The 25392-nt window shown below is 32.7% G+C and overlaps 5 protein-coding genes across 5 annotated transcripts; 4 read left to right on the forward strand and 1 right to left on the reverse strand.

The window, feature by feature from the left end:
* Positions 1 to 1579: 1579 nt before the first annotated feature.
* Positions 1580 to 7677, forward strand: HELRODRAFT_194703 (hypothetical protein; the record flags this gene model as incomplete). The annotated part of the gene is made up of 5 exons (XM_009033611.1): positions 1580 to 1713; positions 3266 to 3398; positions 4162 to 4324; positions 6423 to 6722; positions 7568 to 7677. The coding sequence occupies 5 exons, from the start codon at positions 1580 to 1582 to the stop codon at positions 7675 to 7677; spliced, it is 840 nt and encodes a 279-aa protein (XP_009031859.1).
* A 1244-nt stretch (positions 7678 to 8921) lies between these two features.
* On the forward strand, positions 8922 to 13121 carry HELRODRAFT_208519 (hypothetical protein; the record flags this gene model as incomplete). Its single annotated transcript, XM_009033662.1, has 4 exons — positions 8922 to 9017; positions 9659 to 9880; positions 12476 to 12759; positions 12814 to 13121. The coding sequence occupies 2 exons, from the start codon at positions 8922 to 8924 to the stop codon at positions 9878 to 9880; spliced, it is 318 nt and encodes a 105-aa protein (XP_009031910.1). The 3' UTR covers positions 12476 to 12759; positions 12814 to 13121.
* Positions 13122 to 14321: 1200 nt separating this feature from the next.
* HELRODRAFT_186226 (hypothetical protein) lies at positions 14322 to 16951 on the reverse strand. Its single transcript, XM_009033612.1, has 8 exons — positions 16868 to 16951; positions 16606 to 16736; positions 16382 to 16497; positions 16055 to 16248; positions 15738 to 15904; positions 15482 to 15542; positions 15117 to 15310; positions 14322 to 14697 (listed from the first exon to the last, which is right to left on the reverse strand). The coding sequence occupies exons 2-8, from the start codon at positions 16696 to 16698 to the stop codon at positions 14593 to 14595; spliced, it is 930 nt and encodes a 309-aa protein (XP_009031860.1). The 5' UTR covers positions 16699 to 16736; positions 16868 to 16951; the 3' UTR covers positions 14322 to 14592.
* Positions 16952 to 17746: 795 nt separating this feature from the next.
* On the forward strand, positions 17747 to 18514 carry HELRODRAFT_145992 (hypothetical protein; the record flags this gene model as incomplete). Its single annotated transcript, XM_009033613.1, has 3 exons — positions 17747 to 17839; positions 18082 to 18260; positions 18364 to 18514. Coding segments are annotated over 3 exons (423 nt in total), but the record flags the coding sequence as incomplete, so codon positions are not given.
* A 755-nt stretch (positions 18515 to 19269) lies between these two features.
* HELRODRAFT_187659 (hypothetical protein) lies at positions 19270 to 24740 on the forward strand (the record flags this gene model as incomplete). The annotated part of the gene is made up of 13 exons (XM_009033614.1): positions 19270 to 19330; positions 19548 to 19747; positions 19992 to 20128; positions 20324 to 20452; positions 20908 to 21007; positions 21415 to 21638; positions 22028 to 22082; positions 22417 to 22529; positions 22639 to 22787; positions 23630 to 23790; positions 23927 to 24039; positions 24294 to 24522; positions 24591 to 24740. The coding sequence occupies 13 exons, from the start codon at positions 19270 to 19272 to the stop codon at positions 24738 to 24740; spliced, it is 1821 nt and encodes a 606-aa protein (XP_009031862.1).
* Between the last annotated feature and the right edge of the window lie 652 nt (positions 24741 to 25392).

Genomic DNA, 25392 nt, shown 5'->3' on the forward strand with positions numbered 1-25392 from the left:
TTATTCATCAATTTCATATAAAACGCATCAAACTCATCTCGTTTTATTTTAATCTTATCATTACAAAATGAAAAAAATGCAATCCTATATCTGGAAAAAGAGTGAGACCTGCATGTTGGCTAAGAACTATCGTCTCTATTGCATTTTATCGATTTTCAATGGAATCAATTGATGGCGATAGTTCTAGATTATTCTGTAAATTTAGTTAATTAGGAATTATTAAATATTTTTAATCTGAAGTTTAAAAATGTTTTAAAAATATCTCTGTTCTAAATAGTAAATGACTTTTTGGTATAAGGTAAAACAGAAATCAACAAAAACTTTCTATTCTATCTAAGCAAGATGAGAAATGTAACAATAACATTAAAATCAACTAATCAGATCTGAATGGGCAGTGATATTTCTAAAAAATGCAGTTCTGTTGATTTAAACAAATAAGCAAATGACTTAAAAAGCAGTTTATGTTTTGTTCCTAGACAGGCACTAAAACAAACCCAGCTACTTCAGTTAGGGCTGCTCCTACTGTAACAATATTTTTTGACTCTGACAAAGAAGATACTTTACAGAATTGTTAGCACTGATCGAAAATTTGATCACCAGTACCGGCTTTAAATTATATTGTCGACACTAACACTAAAAATATTGCCAGCAATACAAATACCAATAGTATAAAATGCGCTTAACTTTGAAAATGAACTAGTCATTAAAAAATATATCTAATGGACGTTTAAATTATCAGTACCGAGTATCAGTTTTGTTCTATCTAAAAAGTATTGGCAGTATCAAGTTCAATACTGGGCATCAATAGTGCAGCCAATACTGAAAAATATCGCCAATAGAATATTGTCGATAGCGATACTTCGAATAAAACAACCCTGTAGGTACATATGAAACTTGCTTGGCAACTTTCACAGAATATGTTTCCCTGTCAAACCGAATCAATTGTGTACAAAAAAAGGAACTAAAGGAGAATTTTAAACCAAAAAGTCGAGCAGAAATAAAATCAATTCAGTATATTCAATTTAAAAATCAATTGAAAGTAATTGAATTGGACAATAAATAACTTTTAAAATTATTGTTGTTTTCCCGCTTAACGGCATTTCATCCCTCGAATGGGCTATTGTGTGCCATGTTTCGTTCACAAAAAATTCTATTTTTTATTTAGTTTCTCTCATTTTCTCATTTTTTCTCTTTATTCTACCAAATATCATTTTTGACTTGAAAGTAGATTCTGTCGTAATAGCCTTATTCTTTAAGAACAATTATTAACTGATTTAAATTATCACAAGTTTTAAAATTTTTTGTTTATTTTGTTACCTACAGAACACTGAATACATGGCTCTTTAGTTTTTCATAATTAAATATAGTCATCTTTAGATTAGCTTATAAAGTTTTAACTTTGACATAAAAACAAAGCCATATTTTGAAATACCACTTCAAATTTTTGGTCCTCTATCTACAAAATGTGAAAACATAATTAACTTGTTTTGGACTTGTAAATAAACTCCCATATATGTTATAAAGATATAAACAAACAAATCAAAAATTGCTGTTAACTTTTTATGTGGGAACGCGGAACATGCTCATTCTTTTGACGCCCAAGATGTATCAGTTGAACGTTTTAAGAGTTCAGCGGGAGATGTCGTCGTTAAAGATCAGACAACTAAACCTGATCATTTTCATTATTATTTCATTTCAAATGACCTATTTGACGTTCGTTTTCAAAAATGATTCATAAATTTATTCGCGCTAATAAGTGCCTAAAAGTTTTCGATCTTAATACGTAAACTTAACCAAACATTTAAACTCGTTGAAAATTTTACGTAGACCTATCTTATCTATGCACAAAAATAAACCTAATATTGTAAACGTCAAACGCGATGCGTAGAAAATAAAAATATATCGTGTTCAGAGCAGATCACTTATTATTTATATATATGTTCAGTGTTGTATAGATTACTTTTGGAAAGTAATCTGATTACAAATTACTTTTAAAATTATCTTGAGATTACAGATTACTTTGCAATAATGTGTCCGATTACAGATTACATCATCAAACTTTTTGAAATTACAGATTACATCATAAGAATTTTATTTAATGAATGTCACATAGTTTTATGAATTATTGAATTATTAAATTGTAATTATTCATAAAATAATTTAAAAAATTGCATTTTTTTAAAATTTCATGAAATTTCAAACAAGTTTGAACCAGAAGCAACTTTGCTTATCCTGCTTCATAACGTTCTTGAGCAGACCGACTTTTTAACATTACGTGGGCGGTCTAATTAAAAAGCATACGACGTCAATGGATAAACTATTTCTTTTGAATAAGTCTTTTTTTTAGTTTTTTAACTTTAAATTTTAAAAATCTTAGGTATTGTTGTCGTTAAAGTAATCTAAAATAAAGTAATCGTGACACCTGTTTAGGTTACAGATTACACAAAAAATGTAATTTGATTAAAGATTACAGATTACTTTTATAAATGATGCGATTACAGATTCAAAAAAATGTAATCGATTACGTAATCGGATTACTTGTAATCCGATTACTATACAACACTGTATATGTTTATATATATATTTATATATATATATATTGGCAGGTTTATTGCAATTAATGTATTTATTGTAGCATATATATATGTATAGTGTACAATACATCTCTCTATATATAACATAGACAAGTAGATTTGTAAAGACAACGTATTTTGGTTATATAAAGAGTTTTGTCATCTCTATTTCTCATTTGTTGGTTTCGATTTTATTTATTCATCTATTTATTTGACTTAAAATAAGACATTTTGATGAATAGAATTATCAAATGTGTGACTTAGTGAGTAAAACGATCAGTTCAATTTGGATTGAGATTATTAAATTAGTTGATCTGTACAGCGAGCGGATATAACATGAAAAGAAAATTAATGTGAAGTTATTATGATGAAATGATTGCCAGCCAGCCAGCTGCACCAGGCCTCATATAATTGAATGTTCCTGACAAGTAGATAGACATGAAGGCCTTGAGTTTCGTTGCGTTGGTACTTCTTCAACATCTTAACATATGTCCCTGCGTTCATTCCTCACAACTGCCATCTATTTATTGGAACTCTACCAATCCAATGTTTGATTTTTTTTCTATTATGCTAATATTTTTTTAATTTTGCGAAACTGAATAATATTTCTCATTGATTGATTTTTACAAAAAATTTTAACATTTTTTCATCTAAAATTAGAATAAAATGAATAGAACGTATTTTCACCACAGTTTCAAATGGACCGAAAGAGGGGGCCACACGATGGAGGTGCGCTTGTTCGATCAGGTCGATTTCATCTGTCCCTATTACGACGACAACTTAAAAAGTGATCAAAAGCGTTTTGAAAGGTACATCATCTACCAGGTCAGCTTATTTTTATTTATGCATGCACAAAAAATGCACATTCATTTATTCATTCATTCGTCCATTCATTTATTTCTTCGTATATTCTTTCATTTATTAAATTTTCATTCATTCACTTTGGTTGATCAAAAACGTTGACGTTTTATAATGTTTGAAAGTGACAAGAGGTGGGTGGCCAAGAATTAATCAAATGTTCGCTAATATGTCAAAAATTACGCTTTTCGCACCAAATTTCGGTCTCTGTTGAACTTAACAACGTATAAAATCTGACTTATAATGCAAATACTGCTCCCAACGTCACGGCCACTGTTCATTTATTCACTAACCCACCATCTGTTTAACTGATGTTCATCTTGGATAATCTGATAATAAAATTTCAAACGTTATTTTGAAGTTGAGAAAGTAATACAAACGAGAAAGAGAGAGAAAGTGAAAAAGAGTGAGTGAGAAAGAGAAAGAAAAAGAGATAACATTCTTTGAAACTTTTTTCTTTGATCCTTTAAAATAACAAAATCTTTCCCATTTGCTAGAAGAATTTTGAATTATACTTTGTCATATATTTATATTCTGTTATATTCTTGTTATTGTCACTATGAATTATTTTTTACTTATATTGATATTACTTATATTATATTGATTAAAAAAGCGATTTTGAACTTTTCGTGGATGATTTTAAAATGACTGCGCCTTCGAATGGCTCTATATAAACAAACTTTCATATTATTTATTTTTTAAAATTATTTTGATCACCTGGCACATGAAGGTTGATGAAAAGAGTTACACGACCTGCCATGCGGACGGAGCGGTTTTGATACTGAACTGTAGCAGTCCCTTTGTTAAGAAGAGATTCACGTTGCTGTTTGAAACCTTCCTGGCTATTCCAAATGTTCCTGAATTTGTGGCTGGTGGCAAGTACTTTTTTCTATGTTAGTGAAAATATTTATCGGGCTGTGATTGGATGGATGGATGGATGAATGGCTGGATGGATGGCTGGATGGATGGCTGGATGGATTGATAGATGGATAGGTAGGTAGATAAATGAACGAACTTATGAATATGTTGTGGGGTAATTTGATTAATATCATTATTATAGTTGCTCTATCTCTATATAAAACCAATCAATTTCAAATTTTCATGGATTTGTGAATGTTAAATTACATGAATGTGTGTGTATGCTTATTTATAACGATGACTAAAAAGTTTTTACGGGTTATATATATATATATATATATATAATTATAGATTATTTTTATAGATTATATATATATATAACATAACACAAATATTATATATATATAATATTTGTATATATATAATATTATTATATATATAATATATATAATGTAATATAAATATATATATATATATATATATATGTGTGTGTGTTGTTGCACCGGCAGGGAACATGTGTTTCTCATTGCAGATATTCCCAACGTCAGTAATTCATTTGCCAGTCAATTATAAAAAAAGTGATAAAAAGATGGACGGATGAATTGATGAGTGGCCAAACAAGTGAATGATTTAATGTGAAGATGGATGGATGGATGGATGGATAGAAAGAAATGATGGATGAATGATTGACCACATGAATGGATAGAAAGATAGATGATGGATGAATTAGCAATGATATGGAACAATAAAAGTCCAGTGCAAGTTGTAATAAAATCTGCGCAGAAGTTATTTTGCATGCATCGGACAGTTTCCATTCTTCCTCCATCAATATTCGCCATCTGTGTATGCGTTTGCAATCATTCATTCACACGCTCACTCATTCATTCATATTTTGGTTTTTCAACATTTATTCAAGCTTTCATTTATTTAAACATTCGTTCGTTTGTCCATTGTTTATTCATTCGTTAGTTCGTTTATTACTCATTTATTCACTCACTCATTCATTCACTCATTCATAAACTTATTTACGTTTGAAAGATTTCAACATTTTCAAAGCACGAACCTCCAACACATAATTGTCTGATTTATTGGAACACGTGCACGTTTCAAAATTCACTGCACGTACATCCTATCTTCAGCCTCTCCATGTCTCTCCCTATTTATTTTACTCTCTAATATGTTGAATTCGCGTAAATAAATGCAATCATGTGCAAGATTCATAAATGATTTGCACGTGCCAGATGAGCTTAATTTGATTATAGTCAGGTAAACATCATAATTTTATAATTGTTAACAGTAAAGTTTAGTTGAAATGTGTGTGTGTGTGTGTGTGTATGTGTGTGATTGTTTGTGTGTGTGTAAAACATGTGTGCACCCATGTATATGGGATTATATATTTCATGCCAGGCGGGAGTCCGAATCATATCCTGTTCATTTGAATTTTAATTCATCCTTCGTAGGGATTAATTTAAATTTGTGTGGTTTCATGATGTTGGTGCTTGTTCTTTTGTTGAGTTGATGTTTTCTGCTGAGTCTGGATAGGTTTTGTCCAGCGTTGCTGATGCTGATTCTCTTAACTGAAGAAGAACATCTTCTTTAAAATGATTGCATCGGTATTTTCAGTAGTAATAATTGCACCACCATCATTGCTCGGATCAACATTACTATCACAAACAACAACACCATCACTACCGACTAAACACCTCCATATCATCACTTCCTCACAATCCCACAAACAAACCACCCACCTCCTATCAACAAAATTGAAGCACCGCTACCCACAAAACAAGAACCATTCTGTTACAACTTTGCTAGGGCTACTCTACCCATCTCACTTGTTACCCCAGTTGCATAAATGATACTATCCTCGTCTATGTAACGTCTGCCAATCACCCTACCATACTACCCAACATCTTTTCAACTGCCCTACCAATCCCAACCCCCTTACCCCCGCCGAACTTTCGTTGGCCGTGGCTCGATTCCTAAATATTTAAATTAAATAACAAGGTGCCCCCTCAGACAAGGTATAACAACATCAAAATCGTCAACAACATCGTCAAAAACATCGTCAACAACAACATCATTATCATCTTCAACATCATCAACAACATCATCATCAACATCACCACGCAGCCACACCAGCCGACGCCAACAAGAATAAGTCAGGACACAATTCCAAAGAGGCATGCCGGGAGAACATGAAAATCATCGTTACCGTCTGCTGTTCAACTACTACAAATACTGCAACTATTACTACAACTGCTTCTACTGCCGTTATTATTACAACTGCTTCTGCTGCAGCTACTATTACTACTGCAACTTCAACAACAACTACTTTTGATTTTGCAAGCAATAACGCCATGTATAACAAATTTAAAAGAACTAATGCTTCGAGCCTTTTGTTGGCCAGCTATGGTAAAGTTCTTAATCAGGGTAAGTTTTTATTTAATTTTTTATTCATTCATTCATTCTTTTCTTTATTCATTCTTTTATTCATTCATTCATCATTTTATTGTTTATTCGTTCATTCACTTTTTTTTCATTTTATTGAATGAAATACCACCGGCTGATAAATTGTTAGCATTACACGTTGATAAATAATTACACAACTTTTACTATGATCGCCACACACACGCACACGGACGCAACAACGACATGAAAAATTACCATTTCATAATTAAGATCTTATAAACTGCTGTGCATTAAATTATGGCGTCACAATTGAAACGGTATGGCGAGTTAGCTCGTGTGGTTTGTTATTGCTCGCCTGCCTGCTTCCTATGTGCTTGTCTTGATAAAAATTTTCAAGTGAACTCATTTGAGAGTTCACAAGGAACAAGGCATCAAATAATTTCTGAAATTTAAATGCATGCAAATACAAAGTACATGTACAATACAATACAACGCAATGAAACAGAATGAAGTATGATGTTGTTGTAGATTACACAGTGCACTGCCAGCCAGTCAGTCAGTACATTCGAATGCGCGTGGTGTGGTGCGCGTGTTTGCAATATTAGGTGCAATATTTATGCGTCACTCACGTATCTGTACATGCGCGTGTGCCTCTATCTATATATGTTTACGTATTTATAAATTTTTAAACGTGTGTGAGCCCGTCAATTTTAGATAAATATCTTCCGTTCTACTCGTTTATTCATTTACAAAGGATGGCTAATAGCTGATGTATAGTATTTATTAGCTCTGATATCATTGATGTAAGTATCATAAAAATTATTAGTAATGCAAATAATAATCAACAATAATGAATATAATAGCAGAACTTTTAATAAACCATGCAATTCCTGCTCTCCACCCGCTCCACCATCCACCAACTTCACTAAACCCACCTCTCAACTGCTCATCTTCTGATCCATTCTTAAACATCTGAAGGACACTCTTTTAGATGAGTTTCAATAGCAACTACAACATTAATCTTGTAATGCAGTGTTCACAAAGTTAAATGACCGAGATATGTAATGTAAGAGGGACATTTAATGTGAGCCTCTACTTCTGGTGGTGGTTTGACTGCATGAACAAATTCACCTGGAATTTTATTACTCTACTGTTTCAAGTTTGAGAGCTAGAATGATTTGTTCTTATATCTAGCATGCATTATGATGCTAGCCAACCAAAGCTTGTCATTAACATAATCATATTCTTACTATTCCAATCATTAACGGATACAATTTTATAAACATTTTTAACTTAAACATTTAATGCATGAACTCCCACATAATATGCACCAAGCTTAAATAGACATCATGTTTCTGTGACACATAACTCTTTTACCATTCAAATCCTCCCTGCAAATATTCAAGCTACCTTATCAACATAGAATTTTCTAGAAATTAAACAATCTGCTACTTAATTAAATAAAGTAATAAATGTATCAGTTTATCGTATTGAAAATATTTTGGTGTGAATATGAACGGACGCACAGACACGCACATACAATGATTAAATATACGTGCTCATTCAAACAAATGGTTACAAATGTAGAAGAACTCAAGCATATCAAATATGTCATTGTGTCAAGTTGTTGAAATGAAATTATCTTATCATTTGTTTATGTAATGTAATGTCATGTAGTGTAATGAAATGTAATGTATGTGATGTGTGAATGTCTGAATGAAATATTATAATGCTCAACAATAATTTAGGTTTATTGAAAGATTGCGTGGGTATGTTTCTTCCCAATCATTTAGATTTGCCCGTCTGTATGATGTTCATGTTTGCGTTTACTTGTGTGAATGTATGAGTTCACCATCTTCCTCGTCATATTCATCATGAGACATTGCATGTCTCTCTACATATACAATGCTAATTTACTTTTAAATTTTTTGCTCGAATCTTAACATAATTTGATCCAAAAACGTGCGTGTATGTGTGTGCCCGTGTGTGCTCACGTAACGTAGTTTGTATAAAAATGTCTGTAAACATATACGTGTTGTAGCAGCCAAGCGGCGCAAGTTGTTTAATGGTTGTTGCGGGTTGAGATTTTATTGGTCTGCTGATTGATGTATGTTATCTCGTCTTACTCCTTTTATATCCAATTAACTCAAATGCTACATTATAAATCAAAAAAATATGAAAAATAAGAAGATTAATATTATAGCAATTTATAAGGCAGGAATGGCACAGCTGCATCAGAAACGTGCACAATCAAAAACGCTTTCAGTTGTTTGCGATTTAATACCTCGCAGCTCCGTTGGCTGCAGAGCATTCCAGGTCTGCGTTGGACCGCGGTTTAAAATTTTTTAATCTGCGGTGGGATGTTGCTGAATTAAAAATTTTAAGGTGAGGATGGCGATTTTATAAATATTACGCGATTGGATTAGGAGCCAGAGCCAATGCTAGAAGCTCTTTGAAAAGGTTTGAGAAGCGTGGTTGTTCGATTGAATTGAGAGAATAAATACGTGCCAAGCTCAAGCCAGCTAGAAAGTTTCTGATGTGAAAAATGAATCTTTCATAAAATTTCACACTGGTCTTTATACATTATTTTAATTATCATAATTGCTTCAGAAAGTTATAAAATTGAAGCATTTATATAAAATGGTCAGTCTAATATAAATATCCTTTAAAATAAATAATTTGTTCAATTACTTTAAAAGAATATTTGTAAAAATCTGTGTGGAGTAGAGATTTTAATTTATAAAATTGAACGATCATCTGCCCATCAAAGCACTTTTACATTGCTTCAACACGTTGATTGTTCTCTACCAGCACCTCATTTTTTCTATTTTGCTCAAAGTAATTCAATTGTTATTTTAGTATTTTTATTTTAAATAGTTCAAACTAAATAAATTAGAATGAAGTAGCACTTATAAAAAGTTAATAGTTCAATAAAACTAACCTGAAACAAAAAACAGACCATCACCAGAAACAAACTCGTCAACCCTATTCTCCATCTCCTTATTATCGTTATCGGCAAGTGCATCAACAACATCAACAGCCCAAATTCAAATTATTCAACAACTTCAGTGACAACCACAACAATAGCAAGTCTTCAAAACATCATCAACAGCAACATCAACAACAACAACATCAACAATATATTCACCGGACCAACAACAGCAACAAGACGTTTTTAGGTAATGTTTGTATTGATGATGTTGATGGTGAATGTGATGGCGATAATACTGAAGCTATGATGAAGTTATAAGAAATGAGATGATGGGGTGAGGAGGATAAAATGATGGATGTGACGATTAAATGATGTTAAAAACGATCGCAAGGATGATGTTTATAGCCATAAATGTCAACTGACTACTTTTTATTTGCTGAACTAAATCAAACTAAGGAAAAATTTGATGAGCATGCGATTTTGACATAATAGAAAAGACACGATACGGAATGAGTGTATATAGATGGTACGATAGGATAGGGATGATGTGCTCTGATAATATAGATGAAATGATGTAAGATGGCTTGAAATGATGAAACACAACATGGAAAAATAAAAAATGAGATGATAGAAGATGTGAGATATTTTCTATGAAAGCACTTCAGCTCCAGTACTAACCAGCCTAATTCAAATCAAATCAATTTGATTATCCGGCAGGCTTTCAGTTTAAAAGCCTTCTGTATTGAATTTGCCGGCTTCTTATTTAAGTGTCAGTCACTCTCTGCAATCTTGCTTCATCATGCGTTTAATAGATGCAATGAAAAAAATTTTGAGTCACGCCATATCTATGCCTCATGTGTGTATGTCTCACAGTTGTACGTCTCATGTGTGTATGTCTCACAGTTGTACGTCTCATGTCTGTATGTCTAACAGTTGTATGTCTCATGTGTGTATGTCTCACAGTTGTACGTCTCATGTCTGTATGTCTAACAGTTGTATGTCTCATGTGTGTATGTCTAACAGTTGTATGTCTCATGTGTGTATTTATATTTCTATGTCTCGTGTTTGTCTCCACATACGTGTCATGTATTTCAACTGTTTCTCACGTTTGTACGTCTCATTATTAATTAAAACTTCCATAAGCGCTCACATCAGAAAACAAAATGTACGTGGTGACTATATATGAAAAACAAAAATTAAAAAAGTCACAATTCTATTCTTTATTCTTTTATTTATCATCAGCCTGTGAAACTCGTTCAAGGTCGGTGTCACATGATCAAATCTTAGGCCACCAAATACATGTTTCACAGCTCTGTTTTATACTGACTAAAGGATTGTTATTGATTTGTCTGGTAGTTTATAAAACAAATTGTTGCAATACTCTAAACGATACGTAGTGAAGGCATGGGCCAGCGTTTCCAATGTTGATCAATCTAGTGATTGCCTGATTCGATGATGTAGATAACACTCGAGGCACAAATCTTTTTGACGAGGTCCTTTATCGACAATTTGCTATCCAGCAGAACACCTAATTTGGAAGCTGTATTGATAAATGATATATCAACATCTCCTATTTTAACTGAGCTGAAATTAATCTTCGACAACTGCTATCATGTTTCAATTGGAAGCAACCGAGTTTTCCAACGACCCACTTCTGATGAAGACCCGATGAAACTGTCAATGACAGACGAAACCACAAGAGCTGATTATTTTGGTAATGTTTGAGGTGTACAACAAAAAGAGGACTGGTCCCAAAGCTGAACCTTAAGGTGCCCCTGATGCAGTAATTGAAATTTCAGATAGTGAATTTTTAAATGTGTGCGATTTGATAGGTACGATCTGAAACATTTATGTGCATTATCTGCTAGGCCATAAGTATGACGCAACTTTGTCAAAAAACATCATAGTTGACGCAATCAAACGCCGCTGACATGCCCAGAAACGATAGTAATGATATGTTCTGAACGTGTGTGGCAGTAAACAAATTTGATAGGACATGCAGTAGTGCAGTTTCTGTTGAATGAACCGCCTGTAACCTGATGGATGGAAAGGCATTAGATTGTTTTCTGTCAAATGGTTTAGTAGAATCTTGAGAACAACACGTTCCATGATTTTTGAGATGAACTGAAGATTCGATTTCGGTCGGTAGTTTGCGACATCATTACCATCACAGTTGGCCTTTTTTTTTATATTGGGAAGACTACGCATGTTATGAGACTGGGATCAGGTACCAATCCGCTAAGAAATAATTTCATGTTGGTAACAGGAAAATCATCAGAACTGACAATAAATCCAGAATGCCACCAAGGACATGCATGTGTTAGTTCATCAATTTTATTGATGAACTGTAATGTGTCAAATATTTCATTTAATCAGATGGAATGCTGATCTTCTGTCTTTTCAACATGTACCTACATTGAAATCGCCCATAGGTAAAATATTTGAATTTAAAATAGTAGCATATTCTAAAATTGAAACTAGTTCTTGCTAAAATGAAACGAATAACTTTGCTGAACCTGGTCGATATATTGCAATCAAAATAAATATACTCTCGTTGACGGATAATCTGATAGCAACTGCTTCAAATGTAGTGGGTGGTGGAAGAATTAATTTTTTAAACTTGAATTCTTTACGAAAATGTACTACCAAACCACTATGGCCTGGATCATGCTGCCTAACAAAATCAACACTCCGATACCTCACTGTCATAGCTAAACTGACAAAAATGTTTCCAACTAACCCATGCCAAGTTTCCGTCAAAACCAGTATATCAAATCCATTACAAATTAATATATATATATATTACTTATATCTCAATACTTCTTAAAAAAATTTTAAACAGGGAAGAAGAAGAATGTACAAAGGTATCCACCCTATCAGCAGCAACAACAACATCAAAATCAACATCGTCATCATACGACCACTCCTCCAACACCTAAACATGATTGGTTATCAAGTTCAACCAATGAAAAAGCTGCTTTTAAATTTTTAAATAATTGTTTTGTTATTATCCTATATCGAATTTTTACTATGAAGCTTGTAGACTTGTGTTTATGATTTGTACAGCCATGTTAGTTTATACTTCGTTATGTGTTTGTTTTATTCTTTTTCTATCTTGATTTTTATTTATTATTTTATGCATTTATTTACGTATATTCATTTTTGCATTTGCACATGCATTTGTATGTAATAAAAGGCATTTATAGGTTCTATTTATTAACTGTATATTTATAATGTATGTATATATGGCTCTTGATTTTTCTCCAGACAGACCGTATCAATTAGTTTTAATAACACTAAGTTTAAATATCGATTGATTGTTTTTAAAATATTAGCTCGTATATTTTGTGTTACAAGGATCTCACGCATTGTCTCTTTGGTTTGTTCGCTGAGTCGTCTCTTATCCTTAACAGTGATTGATTCCTCGTTGAAGTATCAACCTAACAGCGAAACAAGCTGACAGTTGAAAAAATAAATTCAATTTAAAATTAAAAGATGTTAGAAATGTATTGTACAAATTAAAAACCTCTCTCTTATTTTCTTTCTCTCTACCTCTGAACTGTACCACAAACCTTCTATTAACCTTGTAATTCTCTCGCACGCACGTACACACACACAAACACAGATATATATATATATATAAATGATATATATATATATATATATATGATATATATATATATATATATGTATAATATGTACATGCACCGAAGACAAACAAGCGCATAATAAAATATGTACGAAATGAAATAAATTGATAGTAATATAATTGTTTGGCGGGTTTGGCATTCGTCATAACAAATATGAAAGTGAAGTTGATGAAGATGACGATGGTTGTTGTACTTATTATTTTGTTATCAGAATTTAAATAACCTTTATCGGGGCTGTAATAGTATTTGATAGGCGTGCAACTGAATGTGCTTTGAAATATGTATATCATGTTATTTTTTTTATATGCGTGTTTGATTATGTATGCAGCATATGCGTGCGTTTCTCCTCTTATAAGTATGTTTGTGTTTGATGTAATCAGTGATTTCTAACCTATTCTAAGCTGTTTAATCGGTTTCAATTTCTGATGTAGGAACTGAATTTCAGTAACAAACAAGTAATGACAGTAACGAAAGTATATGAAAAACTATTTCCCACAAGTTTGTAACAGTTCTTCGAAATAACAATTTATTTCATCAATCAATTAGTTAATTTGTAAAGCGCTATTTCCGTGATATTTAACAGCGCTCCTTAATGAAATTTGCAAACAGATGGGTCTTGAGGTCCGCTCTGAACTTCGTAAGTGATGGAGAAGTAGTCAGAGAAGTAGGTAGAGAGTTTCAGAGAAAAGGGCTAGAAAAAGCAAAAGCAGATATAGCAAAAGAGTGTTTAACCCGAGATAAGAAAAAGTGAGAACAAGAAGACGATCGTAAACTGGGGCGTTTGGGTTCAATTAATATATCTGATAAATACTTAGGAAATAATTTAGATTGTGCAAATTTTAAAAATTGTTCTATATTAAATATTTTATAGGTAGCGGTAAGGATCAATCTTCTGCCTTATATTCATTCTTGGGTTGATAGAAAATTTGATCTAATTGATAGCGTCATAAACTTTATTTAGAATACCTAAATAATATTGAAGATTAATTATTTTTTCAACGAGATTCTGGTCTCGAAGTATAATGATTCACCTTGGAGTAACAAATTTTGAAATATTATTTAATCATGAAACACTTGCTTCATTGAAAGAAAATTTTTAGTGTTGTTATGCATTTTATTATCATTTTACGCTATGTTTTTCAATTCATCAGTTGTTGATCAAATTTTATTATTTAACTGTTTATAGGAATTAGTTTTAAGATTAAAGTTTGTAAATTTATCAATCCATGCATCTGAGTTCCAGATAATTCATCAAAATTCATCATTATTCACTACAAATCATCATAATTCCCAAATTCGTCACAATTCATTAGAATTCATCGTGGTTATCAATAGCGTCGCCAAAATCTGTGGCCTGTGAGCCGACGAACACCTCGAAATTAAGCAGAACTTCCTCTTTTGATAACACCCCGTCCTGAATTTTTATTATTTTATTATTCATACTGTTATTAGCATTATTATTATTATTGGTGTTATTTCATCTAATAAAATTAGTAAAAACTTAATTGAAATTTTTTTAAATATCAAAAGTAAGTTTTCCTTCTTTCCGTATTGAGCGAAGTTCTTATAAAGCGTTTTTGGATTTAGAATTGTTTTTTAAAAGTTTCAAATAAATGCTAGCTATGAAGATTGTTGAATCACCACTTTGTTTGACTACACTATTCGGATTAGTACACATTTATACATGTTAAACAAAATGCATTTTAATGATTGATCAACTGATTGATTGATTGATTGATTGATTGATTGATTGATTGATTGATTGATTGAAATGGTATCTAACAGCAAGAAAGAAGATTCTGAAAGTAGCAAGTTGTATGTAATTACTCTAACCCTGTCTTCGTCGGATGCGAACATGAGGTGTTTAGTTTCAGCCATGATGTGATCATACTGCTCTGGAAGGATCCAAATTTTAACTTCTTCATTATCCAAGAAGCCATCTTTGTTCTTGTCCCTTACTTCCCTAAACACTTCTCTTTCTCCGGCCAGCCAATCAGGTTCCTGTCCATCTTGCGACCACAAGTCCTCTGTTCAATCGAAATTGCAAAAAATAATTTGGTATTTGGAAAGATAAATAACCAAATTGATAATCTAAAAAACATCCAGATCACAAAATCATTTATAACTATCAAAAACTGTCATAAAACCTATTGCGCACACAAATAAACACGCGCCGCGCACACAAATCATTAGCTTACTTATATATTCTTCAATGCTTATCTTGCCGTCGTTATCTTTATCAATGTCTTCAATAGTTTCCTATTGAGAATTTAGTTTAAACATTATTTAATAAACAAATGTTTTCATGAATATATCTGTGTGTAGAACAGCTTAGCTTAGCTGTGAACAGGTCAATAATAATGTCACATTGATCCAAAATCATCTTGATCTGCATTGATCTGCATGGTTTTATAGTTTTATCAAGTTTAACACCTCAGTTTCTTCAATTTTAACCTGAACGACGAGTTCCTTCATGTGGTTGGCTTCCTCTGGATGTAGGAAGTCGGTGAACTCATCGATGCTCAGGTGGCCGTTCTTGTCCCTGTCCGCCTGCTGCCACCTGCGCAAATCTCTCTTCATCTGAGGTCCGAACCTGAAGTTTGGTCTCTCATCTTCCTCGTCTGCTCTCAAGTTGTAACGATAGTTTGAGAATTACATTAACATTCACATAATTTTACTTTCCTTTTTGCAGTATAAAAGTGTCAGTGAATAAATTATGACATTTTTTAAGAAAACAAATTAATCAAGGATATTTAAAAATTGCCGACAACCTTCTAGCTGTCCATAAACTTTTTCTTTATACTGTCCCCATCTGATGGTCCCATGTTCGCCGCCTTTGAAGGTCGACCATTGCTCTTCAACGTTCTTTCTGATAAATCTCAGTTGGACGTATTCAATCCAGTCATGCAACTCTTTCTCAGTTAATTTGCCGTTTGCATCGTTGTCTATCTTTTCAAATATGATCCTTTTAAAAAGTAAAAAAAAATCGAAATAAAAAAATGTAACGCTCGACTGATGCCTCGAATTTTAAGTTCAGTAAACTGACATCGATATTTTAAACTTTAAAAATAAAAACGTTTATTTAAAACGAACTCTACCCCAATCTTTTTTTACTTTCTTCAGGTGTCAGGTGATCAAAATGTTTAACTTGGTCCTTACCAAGGAAAGCTTCGTGGTCATATTCTTGTCTGTCCTCGTTCAATGGAGGCGGCTGCTTGATGTATCGATGTTGATGTTACAAATAAATTATTCGTTGAAACAAAAACTTGATTTAATGTTTAAAATTAGTTTGATTGTTATGCAAAATAACGAGCAAACGTACCAAATCAATCACTCTCGACCTCACATCCTGTGGAATGACGGAAGATCTGACCAACGTGGAAGTCACTAACAAAAATATGAAGATTATCATCATAGATTTGAAGACAAGCCTGGTCCACACGCAGCCTACAACTTTTAAAACGTAACATTTACAAATATATTATTCCAATGAATATATCAATATATAAATATAACTTCACAGTAGCGTAATTTTGTAACAGCATAATTTCGTTAAAAAATGATGTTCCGAAATGATCAGAAACCTTTTGTTTTAAACACGTCACGTCAGACCAATGTTGTTCTGCCTGTTGTTGATGGTGAAGAATATGAAACTATCGCCTCAAAACTTTTGTACGCCAACTGCTGATCAGGATTTGAGAACATACTAGCATCTTTGTTCATTCACATATACATATATATGCATGCACTTATACCCCATGCATATATATGTAGATGTAATTATACACAAGTGTATGCCGTATGTACGATACCTAGATATTAACACTTCTTCATTCATACATACTCTCACATACAACTATTTACAGAATGTATGCAAATATATAGAGGTTGATATGAATAAATACACACATATGTATTTTTCCACCCGTAACATAACAGCTCTCCACAAACTGCCAGACACGAACGCATCATGAATATTTATTAGATGACTTTCTTGTATGTATCTTATTGTAAATTAATGTAACATGAAGTGCCAACGTGTTCATTTTTATGACTCGCTTTTTAAATATGCATCAATTTAATTATTTATAATTTTTACTATTACATCACTGTTTAAAGTTTAAAAGTAGTTAATCCTAGAAATTTACTTTTAGTTTTTAATCGTAAATTAAGTTTTTGAAAGAAATTAATTTAGGATTGTGCTTTCCTCAAAATAATTTAAAACGAACTTTTCAATTTTTTAGTTTTCAATAATTTTCTAAAATGCCTCAAATTACAGATCTACAAAGTTTGTTTGAAAGTTTTTTTATTATAATAATCTTAATAATGAATAATCATAATGCTTCAAAAATAAAATGTAAAAATTTTAATTTAAATTTCAAATAATAAATAATAATTTTAGTTAATTTTAACTTAATTAAATGAAGGCACATTACATATTTTTATTTATAATTTTTAAATCAGAAATAGGAATTGGTCTGGCAGGCTTCGGCTTCTCGTTCATATTTCTCGGCATTTTATTATTCTTTGACAGAGGTCTTCTAGCAATAGGCAATGTATGTGAGCTTCACATTTTTTGTCCATCTGACAATTTAATTTTAATTTATAATTTCAAAAAAATGTAGAATTAATAAAATTAAATTGATAAATAATTAATTAATCATTAATTAATTAATTTTTAGCATGTTTTATATTTGTGTTTTATATTTTTTGCCTTTTTATTCATTTTCAAAATAGTATGACATGACCATCTTAAATTTTTAAATATTGTTTGCTTATTCAATTTATTTGATCCCAGGTGCTTTTTATATCCGGCCTGACATTGGTAGTAGGTGTTGAAAGAGTTTTCAGGTTTTTCTTCCAATCACATAAAATGAAGGCAACCTCATTTTTTCTCGGGGGCATAATAATTGTCCTAATCGGATGGCCTTTTGTTGGAATAGTAGTGGAACTTTATGGTTTCATCTTATTGTTTGGGTTAACATTCCACATATTTCAATGTTGTTTACTGCATAGTTAATGTCTCATTTTTGACTAAATAATTCATCATTTGCATCGCAAACTGTAATAATATCGACAGAAACAAGACATACACAACAACATCAATACAATGTCAGCACAAAATTTTAAAAATTAACACTTGCAGTGGCTTCCTGCCTATAGCTGTAAACTTTCTGCGAAGGGTTCCTATCATCAGCATGTTTCTCAACTTTCCTGGAATTAGCTATGTTAGTGCTCTCAACATTCTTTTTTATTTGTTTAAGTATTTGCTAATTTTTGCTGTTTATTTTCATTTTTATTTGTATTTAATCTTAAAACCTCGTCAAACAACGTTATCAGTCAGTAACTCAATGATTCAATCAATCATTCATTGAATCAATCAATCAATCAATCAATCAATCAATCAGTTAGTCAGTCATTCGATTAATCACTTAACAATTGATTCACAGATTGTTGGGTTGATAGGAGAACCACAAGGACTTGTTTGACCTTAGCAGATCATCATTCTTATTTCTTCAGATTATATCAGAATACGTGTGTGTGTGTGTGTTATGTGTGTATGTATGTGTGGTAAGATTTTTTTTTATTCACATCAAAAGTTAATTACGTCACATAGTGCTGTATTTGGGGTGTGTATGCTGTTATGCGGTTTTTTTTTCTTATATTTTTTTTGTATTCTCATCTTTTTTAAGTTTTTATATTTGCAAACCTGAAATTGAAATATACCACTTTTTTATTGATGTTACGCGTTTTACTTAGTAGGTTCTTTTAAAAACACCTGGTCGTCATGGTGACGCCAATCACAATCATTGAACAATCAAGGTAACTCGTAATTAATTAGAGCCAAGATCTTAACTGAAGCCGATTTAAGTTAGGTTTCAACGTAAAATAAAATTTGACAGATTATTGGCATTTGTTTTATTTTTAGTGAAATTATTAAAAGTGCTAAAAATTTTTATTTGCTAAATATTATTAAATATAAAACATGTGCGAAAACGAGTTAGAGAAGTCTATGTTAAAGTTGGAGTACATGATTGGATTTGAAGGTCTGTGCTTTTGCGTGCATGTGTGCATATGTATGTGTGTGTGTATATGTGTTTTTTATTATCTTTCATCTTTGCTACTTTTTATGAAACGTGAATTTAGCAAATTTGATTCTGAAATGTGCACTAGAAATTTGAATAATTAAGAAATGTCCACAATCGCCCATTATTCAACTCTAAAGTTGACAACATAAACAAGTTAAAATGTAACTCCTTAAAGGTTCGATAAGTTGCGGTTTGATAAGTCATCCAGACGGATGTCACCTCCTTTATTCAGTCGGTTGCACGATAACGATCGAAGATACAAACAAGAAGACCCAAGAATTCCTCTCCGGGCACAGCAACAACGTCACCTGCCTGGCTCTCTCCAAATCTGGAAAGTTCATCGCATCCGGTCAACTCACCCACGCTGGATTCAAGGTGCAAGTGGGCCGTAATTTTGAAATTATATATAATAAATTTCTTTAAATTCAACGTATAATTTTCAAACTTTTGAACTGAATTAGTCTATCGAAATACGCGTAGGTACTGAGATGAAGGCATAGGTATTGAGATGAAGCATTTGATTAGAATGCTGACCCGGGAACATTTATGTCAATTTTTATTTATTATATATGATCAATGAGCTATCAATTGATAAATGTTGCAAACTTCTGATTGGCAGGCAGAAACGATAATATGGAGTTTCGGAGATAGAAGGGAATATTGCAAGTTGAGTCTTCACAGGAACGCAGTCCAGGCTGTTGCATTTTCGGCTAACGATAAATATTTAGTGTCTTTGGGAGGTCCAGATGATGGGAGGTACCTCTGTTTTGAATTTTCATTTCACTTAACTTTTAATTTAGTTATTGCTGCTTGATTATTTTATGAATCTGTATATAAAATCAACATGATACGTCAGGCGTCATCGCATGGTGGCGACTCTGCGCATGCTTTCACACTGAAAATGATTACAGTATTTATTCATAACAACATGAAAACGACATTTGAATGAAGTCTAGTGGTGTGGAACATAGCAAAGAAGGAGGCCATATGCGGCTCACCAGCGCAGTCCATCAGTGCCGGTCTGACACATGTCCTAACATTCAGCAATACACAAGATAATGTCTTTATAACGGCTGGAAGGTTCGCGTGTGTGGCGTACGTGCGTGCGTGCGTGTATGTGTGTGTGTGCGCGATTGTCTGCACTAATTTTTATATTCTTTATTATATTATTATTGTTATCGGTTTGTATGAAATCACATACAAGTAGATGTTGTTTTGTTACAATTGAACTGCGTGTGGCAAGTTTCCATGTAAAAATATTAAAGATAATTTTTTATACGTTGTATGCGCTGCTAATGTAGAAAATTTGGTTGAGATGATGATAAACAGTGACCACCACCAACCACCACTGCGACAGAAGTGTGATGAGAGTGTGGTGCATCGGTCAAAACGATACGAAACTTCACGTTGACGATGTTAAACTCGGTTTAACAAAAAGAAATATTAATTGTATTCAAGTAAAAAAAATTTTTTCATTCACCGTTGAACAATTTTTCATTATTTTTTTGATCCTATCTTTTCAATTGGGCGCCCAGTGAAACATTGAGAGTCTGGAGTTTGGATGAAAAGACATTTAAGCTCGCTCCTGTGAACGTTTCAGTTGGACAAAACAAAAGATTTGTTAAATGTCTTCAGGTTTTCATAGCAGACCCTCATCAAATTTTGTTCCAATTTATCATGAAATCATTATTCTTTTTTCGCTTCCTCACAAAAAGCTTCAAGAAATTTCAGACTTTACATTTTCACGTTTCAATTTATTTCAACTTAATTTCAAATTTGGTTACTTTCAAAGTCAATTTTCTTTCATTTCTATCTACAATTTCACAACATTTAAACTTATTTTTTAGACTAAATTTATTTCAATCTAAATATTCATGAAGAAATATTTCAATAAAGAAATAGAATTGAACTAGACGTGTTGCATAATTCTGAAATTTTCACACAAACGTTCATATGACATACAGTACATCACAGTAATAATTAATAATTATATTATTAATAATGTTAAATTATTAGCAATAATATTAAACACGGCTAAGTAGGTCTCGCACGATGACTCCTACTTCGTGTGCGGCACGACAACTGGTGACGTCATGATGATCAACATGGCCACCAAAAACTTTCAACTTCTCAGCAATGAAAAAGAAAGATTTCAATTAGGCGTGACGTCACTTTTTTTGATGAAAGATGGTCACGTGATTGTCGGTTCAGGAAATGGTGATGTGCTACTGTTGAAGAGTTTTGAGGAAAAATTTAAAAGGACAAAGTAAGTTACATGATTATGTGTTGTTGATGTTGTTTAGTTTGTTTGGTTTGAGGGCTCTTGGTTTTTTTTTTATCTGTCTGTGGAGTTAGTTGATTGTGCTGCTCGCCGACTTTTTGGTTTGTAGAAAAAAAGAAATAATAGAATGGACAAAAGAATGAATGCGTGAATGAATGGATGAATGATTAAAAAACAGACAAACGTAAAAATGATATCATTATAGTTATGATCACCCAAGTTTGATCATCATCCTACATGATCACCCAAGTTTGATCAACATCCTACATAATCACCCAAGTTTGATCATCATCCTACATGATCACCCAAGTTTGATCATCATCCTACATAATCACCCAAGTTTGATCATCATCCTACATGATCACATTGTTTAGGAATGTTAAGAAGATACAGGGGGGCGTCACTTCCATATCTCTTAACAAAAATCAGGTGCCACCGTCATCATCATCATGACCATCATCATTATGACCATCGTCATCATCATCAGCATCAACATTAGCATCATCATCATTAATATTATTATTATTATATTGTTATTTTATCAGCCTCTTCATCTGCACCACCACCACACGGAAACCGTGCTGTTCCCATCTCCCACTATTTGTAGACCATTATTCTCGCTATTTAAATTTATTTTTTGCGCATATTCATTCGTTCAGGGCTATTAGCCTGAAAATATTTTTTGAAAGTTTGCTAAGCAGTTAGATTTTAAACATTTTAACAAAGATCTTCAATTCAACTTCAAAGTGTTTGACGATTTTAGTTCTATGTAGGAACAGCTGACAGCAGCATTTTCAAATTCAACCTCTCAACTTTTGAATTCGAGTTAATGAAAACGAGTCACTACACATCTATCAACAATCTTTGCTTTCCATAGTTGGTTGGATGATTTGATTGATTGATCAAATGGCTGACTGACTGATTGATTGAATGAGCGATTATTTCATTGATCGATCGATTAATAGATTGTCATTCTTCAAATCAGTGGCAGTTGGAAGCTCCTCATAACGAGTTCGATGCAAGACATAAGATTGTGGAACACGAAAAACGGACAGGAACTAATGAGGATAAGTCTTCCGAACAAAATCTGCAACGTTGTTGCCGTTATGAGAGATGGAAAAAGTATTATAAGTGGTACGTTCATTAATGCGCATTTACATACATGTATGGGTATGCATGCAGCAGAGTTGATACGTGCATAGAGTGCAGCGTCGTTCCTGATGGCATCACAGGCATGCAGCATCGCTCCCATGACGGCAGTTGAAACAATGCGTCGACGTTTCTCCGACGCTTAACTACCTGACTCGTCGTAACTCGTTAACGCTGGTCAAACATTTAAAATGGTATCAACAAATATTTGGGAAACTTTCGAATGATTAAATCATTTAACAATAAAAATAATCATGAAAATAAAAACATTAGTCTAATTTGACAAATTTATTTGTTTGGGCTTAACAAATTTGAATAGGAAGAGAGAGAGAGAGCAACTTGAAACTTTGTACATTTTTTGGGGAATTTTGAGAGTTCGACTTCATCTTTCTTAAAACATCAATGCTAACGACTATGTTTTAAGAATGATACGTGGATGTTTTGCATTCCTAATATGCATAATTGTTCATATTTTATGTGTATGTATTATAGTATTCCCTCATATACAAGTGTGTATGGGTGTGAACATTTGTGTATCATCGTACAGATGTTTGCGTGTGAGCAGCTCACCATGACATATTCATTTACACTGAAAGAACTTTCCTTCGAGGCATCTATCGTCTGCGTTGTAATTTAGTTACATTTATATGTGCAGTCTTCCAGCTTTTTTAATTTTTTGTTTGTCTGTGTTTGTATCAGTTGGTGGTCGATTTCTTTGATGGTGCTCATTGCAGGCCGCGCGTTTGGTTACGTTGCTACTTCGGTTGGAGCAGGAATTATGACGTAACACATCTGCACTCTAATCATTTATTTATTTTCATGCGAAGGTTGGGATGATGGCTGCATCAGAGCTTACTACCCAGAATCTGGCAAACTGATGTACACGATGGATCACGCGTACGGGGGCACTGTCACCTCATTGGCCGTCTTCAAAAGTGGGTCACATATCATCAGCGGAAGTAATTTGGGTCACGTCGTTCTGTGGGAGGTTGGTTCATTAATTTCTAACTTTTTGAGGAGCTGATAATTTTGCAATCTGGATTAGCGCCTTATTGCTTGTAAAATTCCTCGACCAGGTTCCGAACTTGAAAACGAATTTAAAAGAGCCGATATACGTGTTCAAGCACACATTATTGAAGGAGCACAAGGCTGCTGTTACATGCATCCAGATGAAGGACGATGATTCCGAGTGCATCACATCCAGTCTCGATGGCTCCTGCATTTTTTGGAACCTTAGGTTTATTTATATCTTTTATATTTGTTCTTCAAATATAGGCCATCAATTATGTTAGGTTTGTATAGGGCTGTAGACGCAAGTTTATAACAAATTTTTTTGAAGATAAACTTTGCCATTTATTAAACAAAATTAATATTCTGTAGTCAATTAAAAAATATTGTACGATATATTAATAACGGGCACAAGGATATATCATTATTTTTGTTTATTTGGATAATAAAATAAAAGTTGCCAAACTGTTGAAGATTCAACAGCAGGAGGCAGATGATCAGAGTGAACACGCTCTTCAAATATCTTTGCTACCATCCGCTGGAACATCAGATCCTCACCGTAGGGACGGATCGTAACATTAGTTACTGGGAGACGTTTGATGGCTCTTTGATTCGTTTGCTGGAAGGTTCCAACACGGGTGCCATTAATTGCGTTGATGTCTCTCATGATGGAAAATATTTCGTCACCGGAGGAGATGATAGGATGCTTAAGGTTGGTTGCTTGTAATTTTCTGGCCACATTAGTCCTTCTACAATAATTGCTCAAGTAATATATTTTAGATTTGGTTGTATGATGAAGGAGAGATGACTCATATCGGTGTGGGGCACAGTGCCGCCATAACTGCTCTAAAAATTTCCCCTGATCAGAAAAACATTTTCAGCACAAGTTGTGATGGAGCGATACTGAAGTGGACTTTTCCATACAAATAAATGACATTAAAACAATTTTTAATGTTTGATAATTTACAATCAAATAATATTTTCAATAAATTTTAATTCAGTAGTTTTTTCAATCTTTTAAAATTTTGTTTTTTTTTAGTCAAAAAGCAGTGTTTTAAAAATAAAAATCTGTTTATATTCAGTACAGTTCATATTTTTTTTATCTTTTTTATCATTTATTAATGTTATAGGTGATTTCCATGAAAACTTCATGGTCATTTCCAAGGGGAGGCCTATCAACCAATATACAACACTCTCTTATGGGTTGAAGCAGGGATATGCAAAGAATCTCAATTTTTTCAACTTTTAATTATTTTCCCCATTATTTTTGGTAATGTTGATTTTATGTTTTTAAATTTATACTAAATAAAAGTAATTAATTACCAAATTGAATAACAATAAAAAAATTTAAAATTTTAACATTTTAAGTAAAAGCAATATTCCATAATTAGTAAATATACGATCGTAACTTTTGACCATGAAACTAGAATAAATATAACGGCCTTTGCTCACTTTTAACGTTCTAACAAGGAGCTTACTTCCGTAGGGGAGTTGGAGGGTGATTGGTTATCGTTCGAGTCAAAATTAACGATCGTATATTTACTAATTTCGGAATAGGTATTTGATATAAATTAAAAAAAAT

The sequence above is a fragment of the Helobdella robusta genome (genome assembly GCF_000326865.2).
Source record: "Helobdella robusta unplaced genomic scaffold HELROscaffold_95, whole genome shotgun sequence".
Lineage (NCBI taxonomy): Eukaryota > Metazoa > Annelida > Clitellata > Rhynchobdellida > Glossiphoniidae > Helobdella > Helobdella robusta.

Coding starts and splice junctions, on each gene's coding strand:
- HELRODRAFT_186226 (XM_009033612.1), bottom strand. CDS start 16,698: ATGATGATAATCTTCATATTTTTGTTAGTGACTTCCACGTTGGTCAGA. Junction 16,249..16,381: donor GAAAGTAAAAAAAGATTGGG/GTAGAGTTCGTT, acceptor ACTTTTTAAAAG/GATCATATTTGAAAAGATAG. Junction 15,905..16,054: donor AGTTTATGGACAGCTAGAAG/GTTGTCGGCAAT, acceptor ACTTGAGAGCAG/ACGAGGAAGATGAGAGACCA.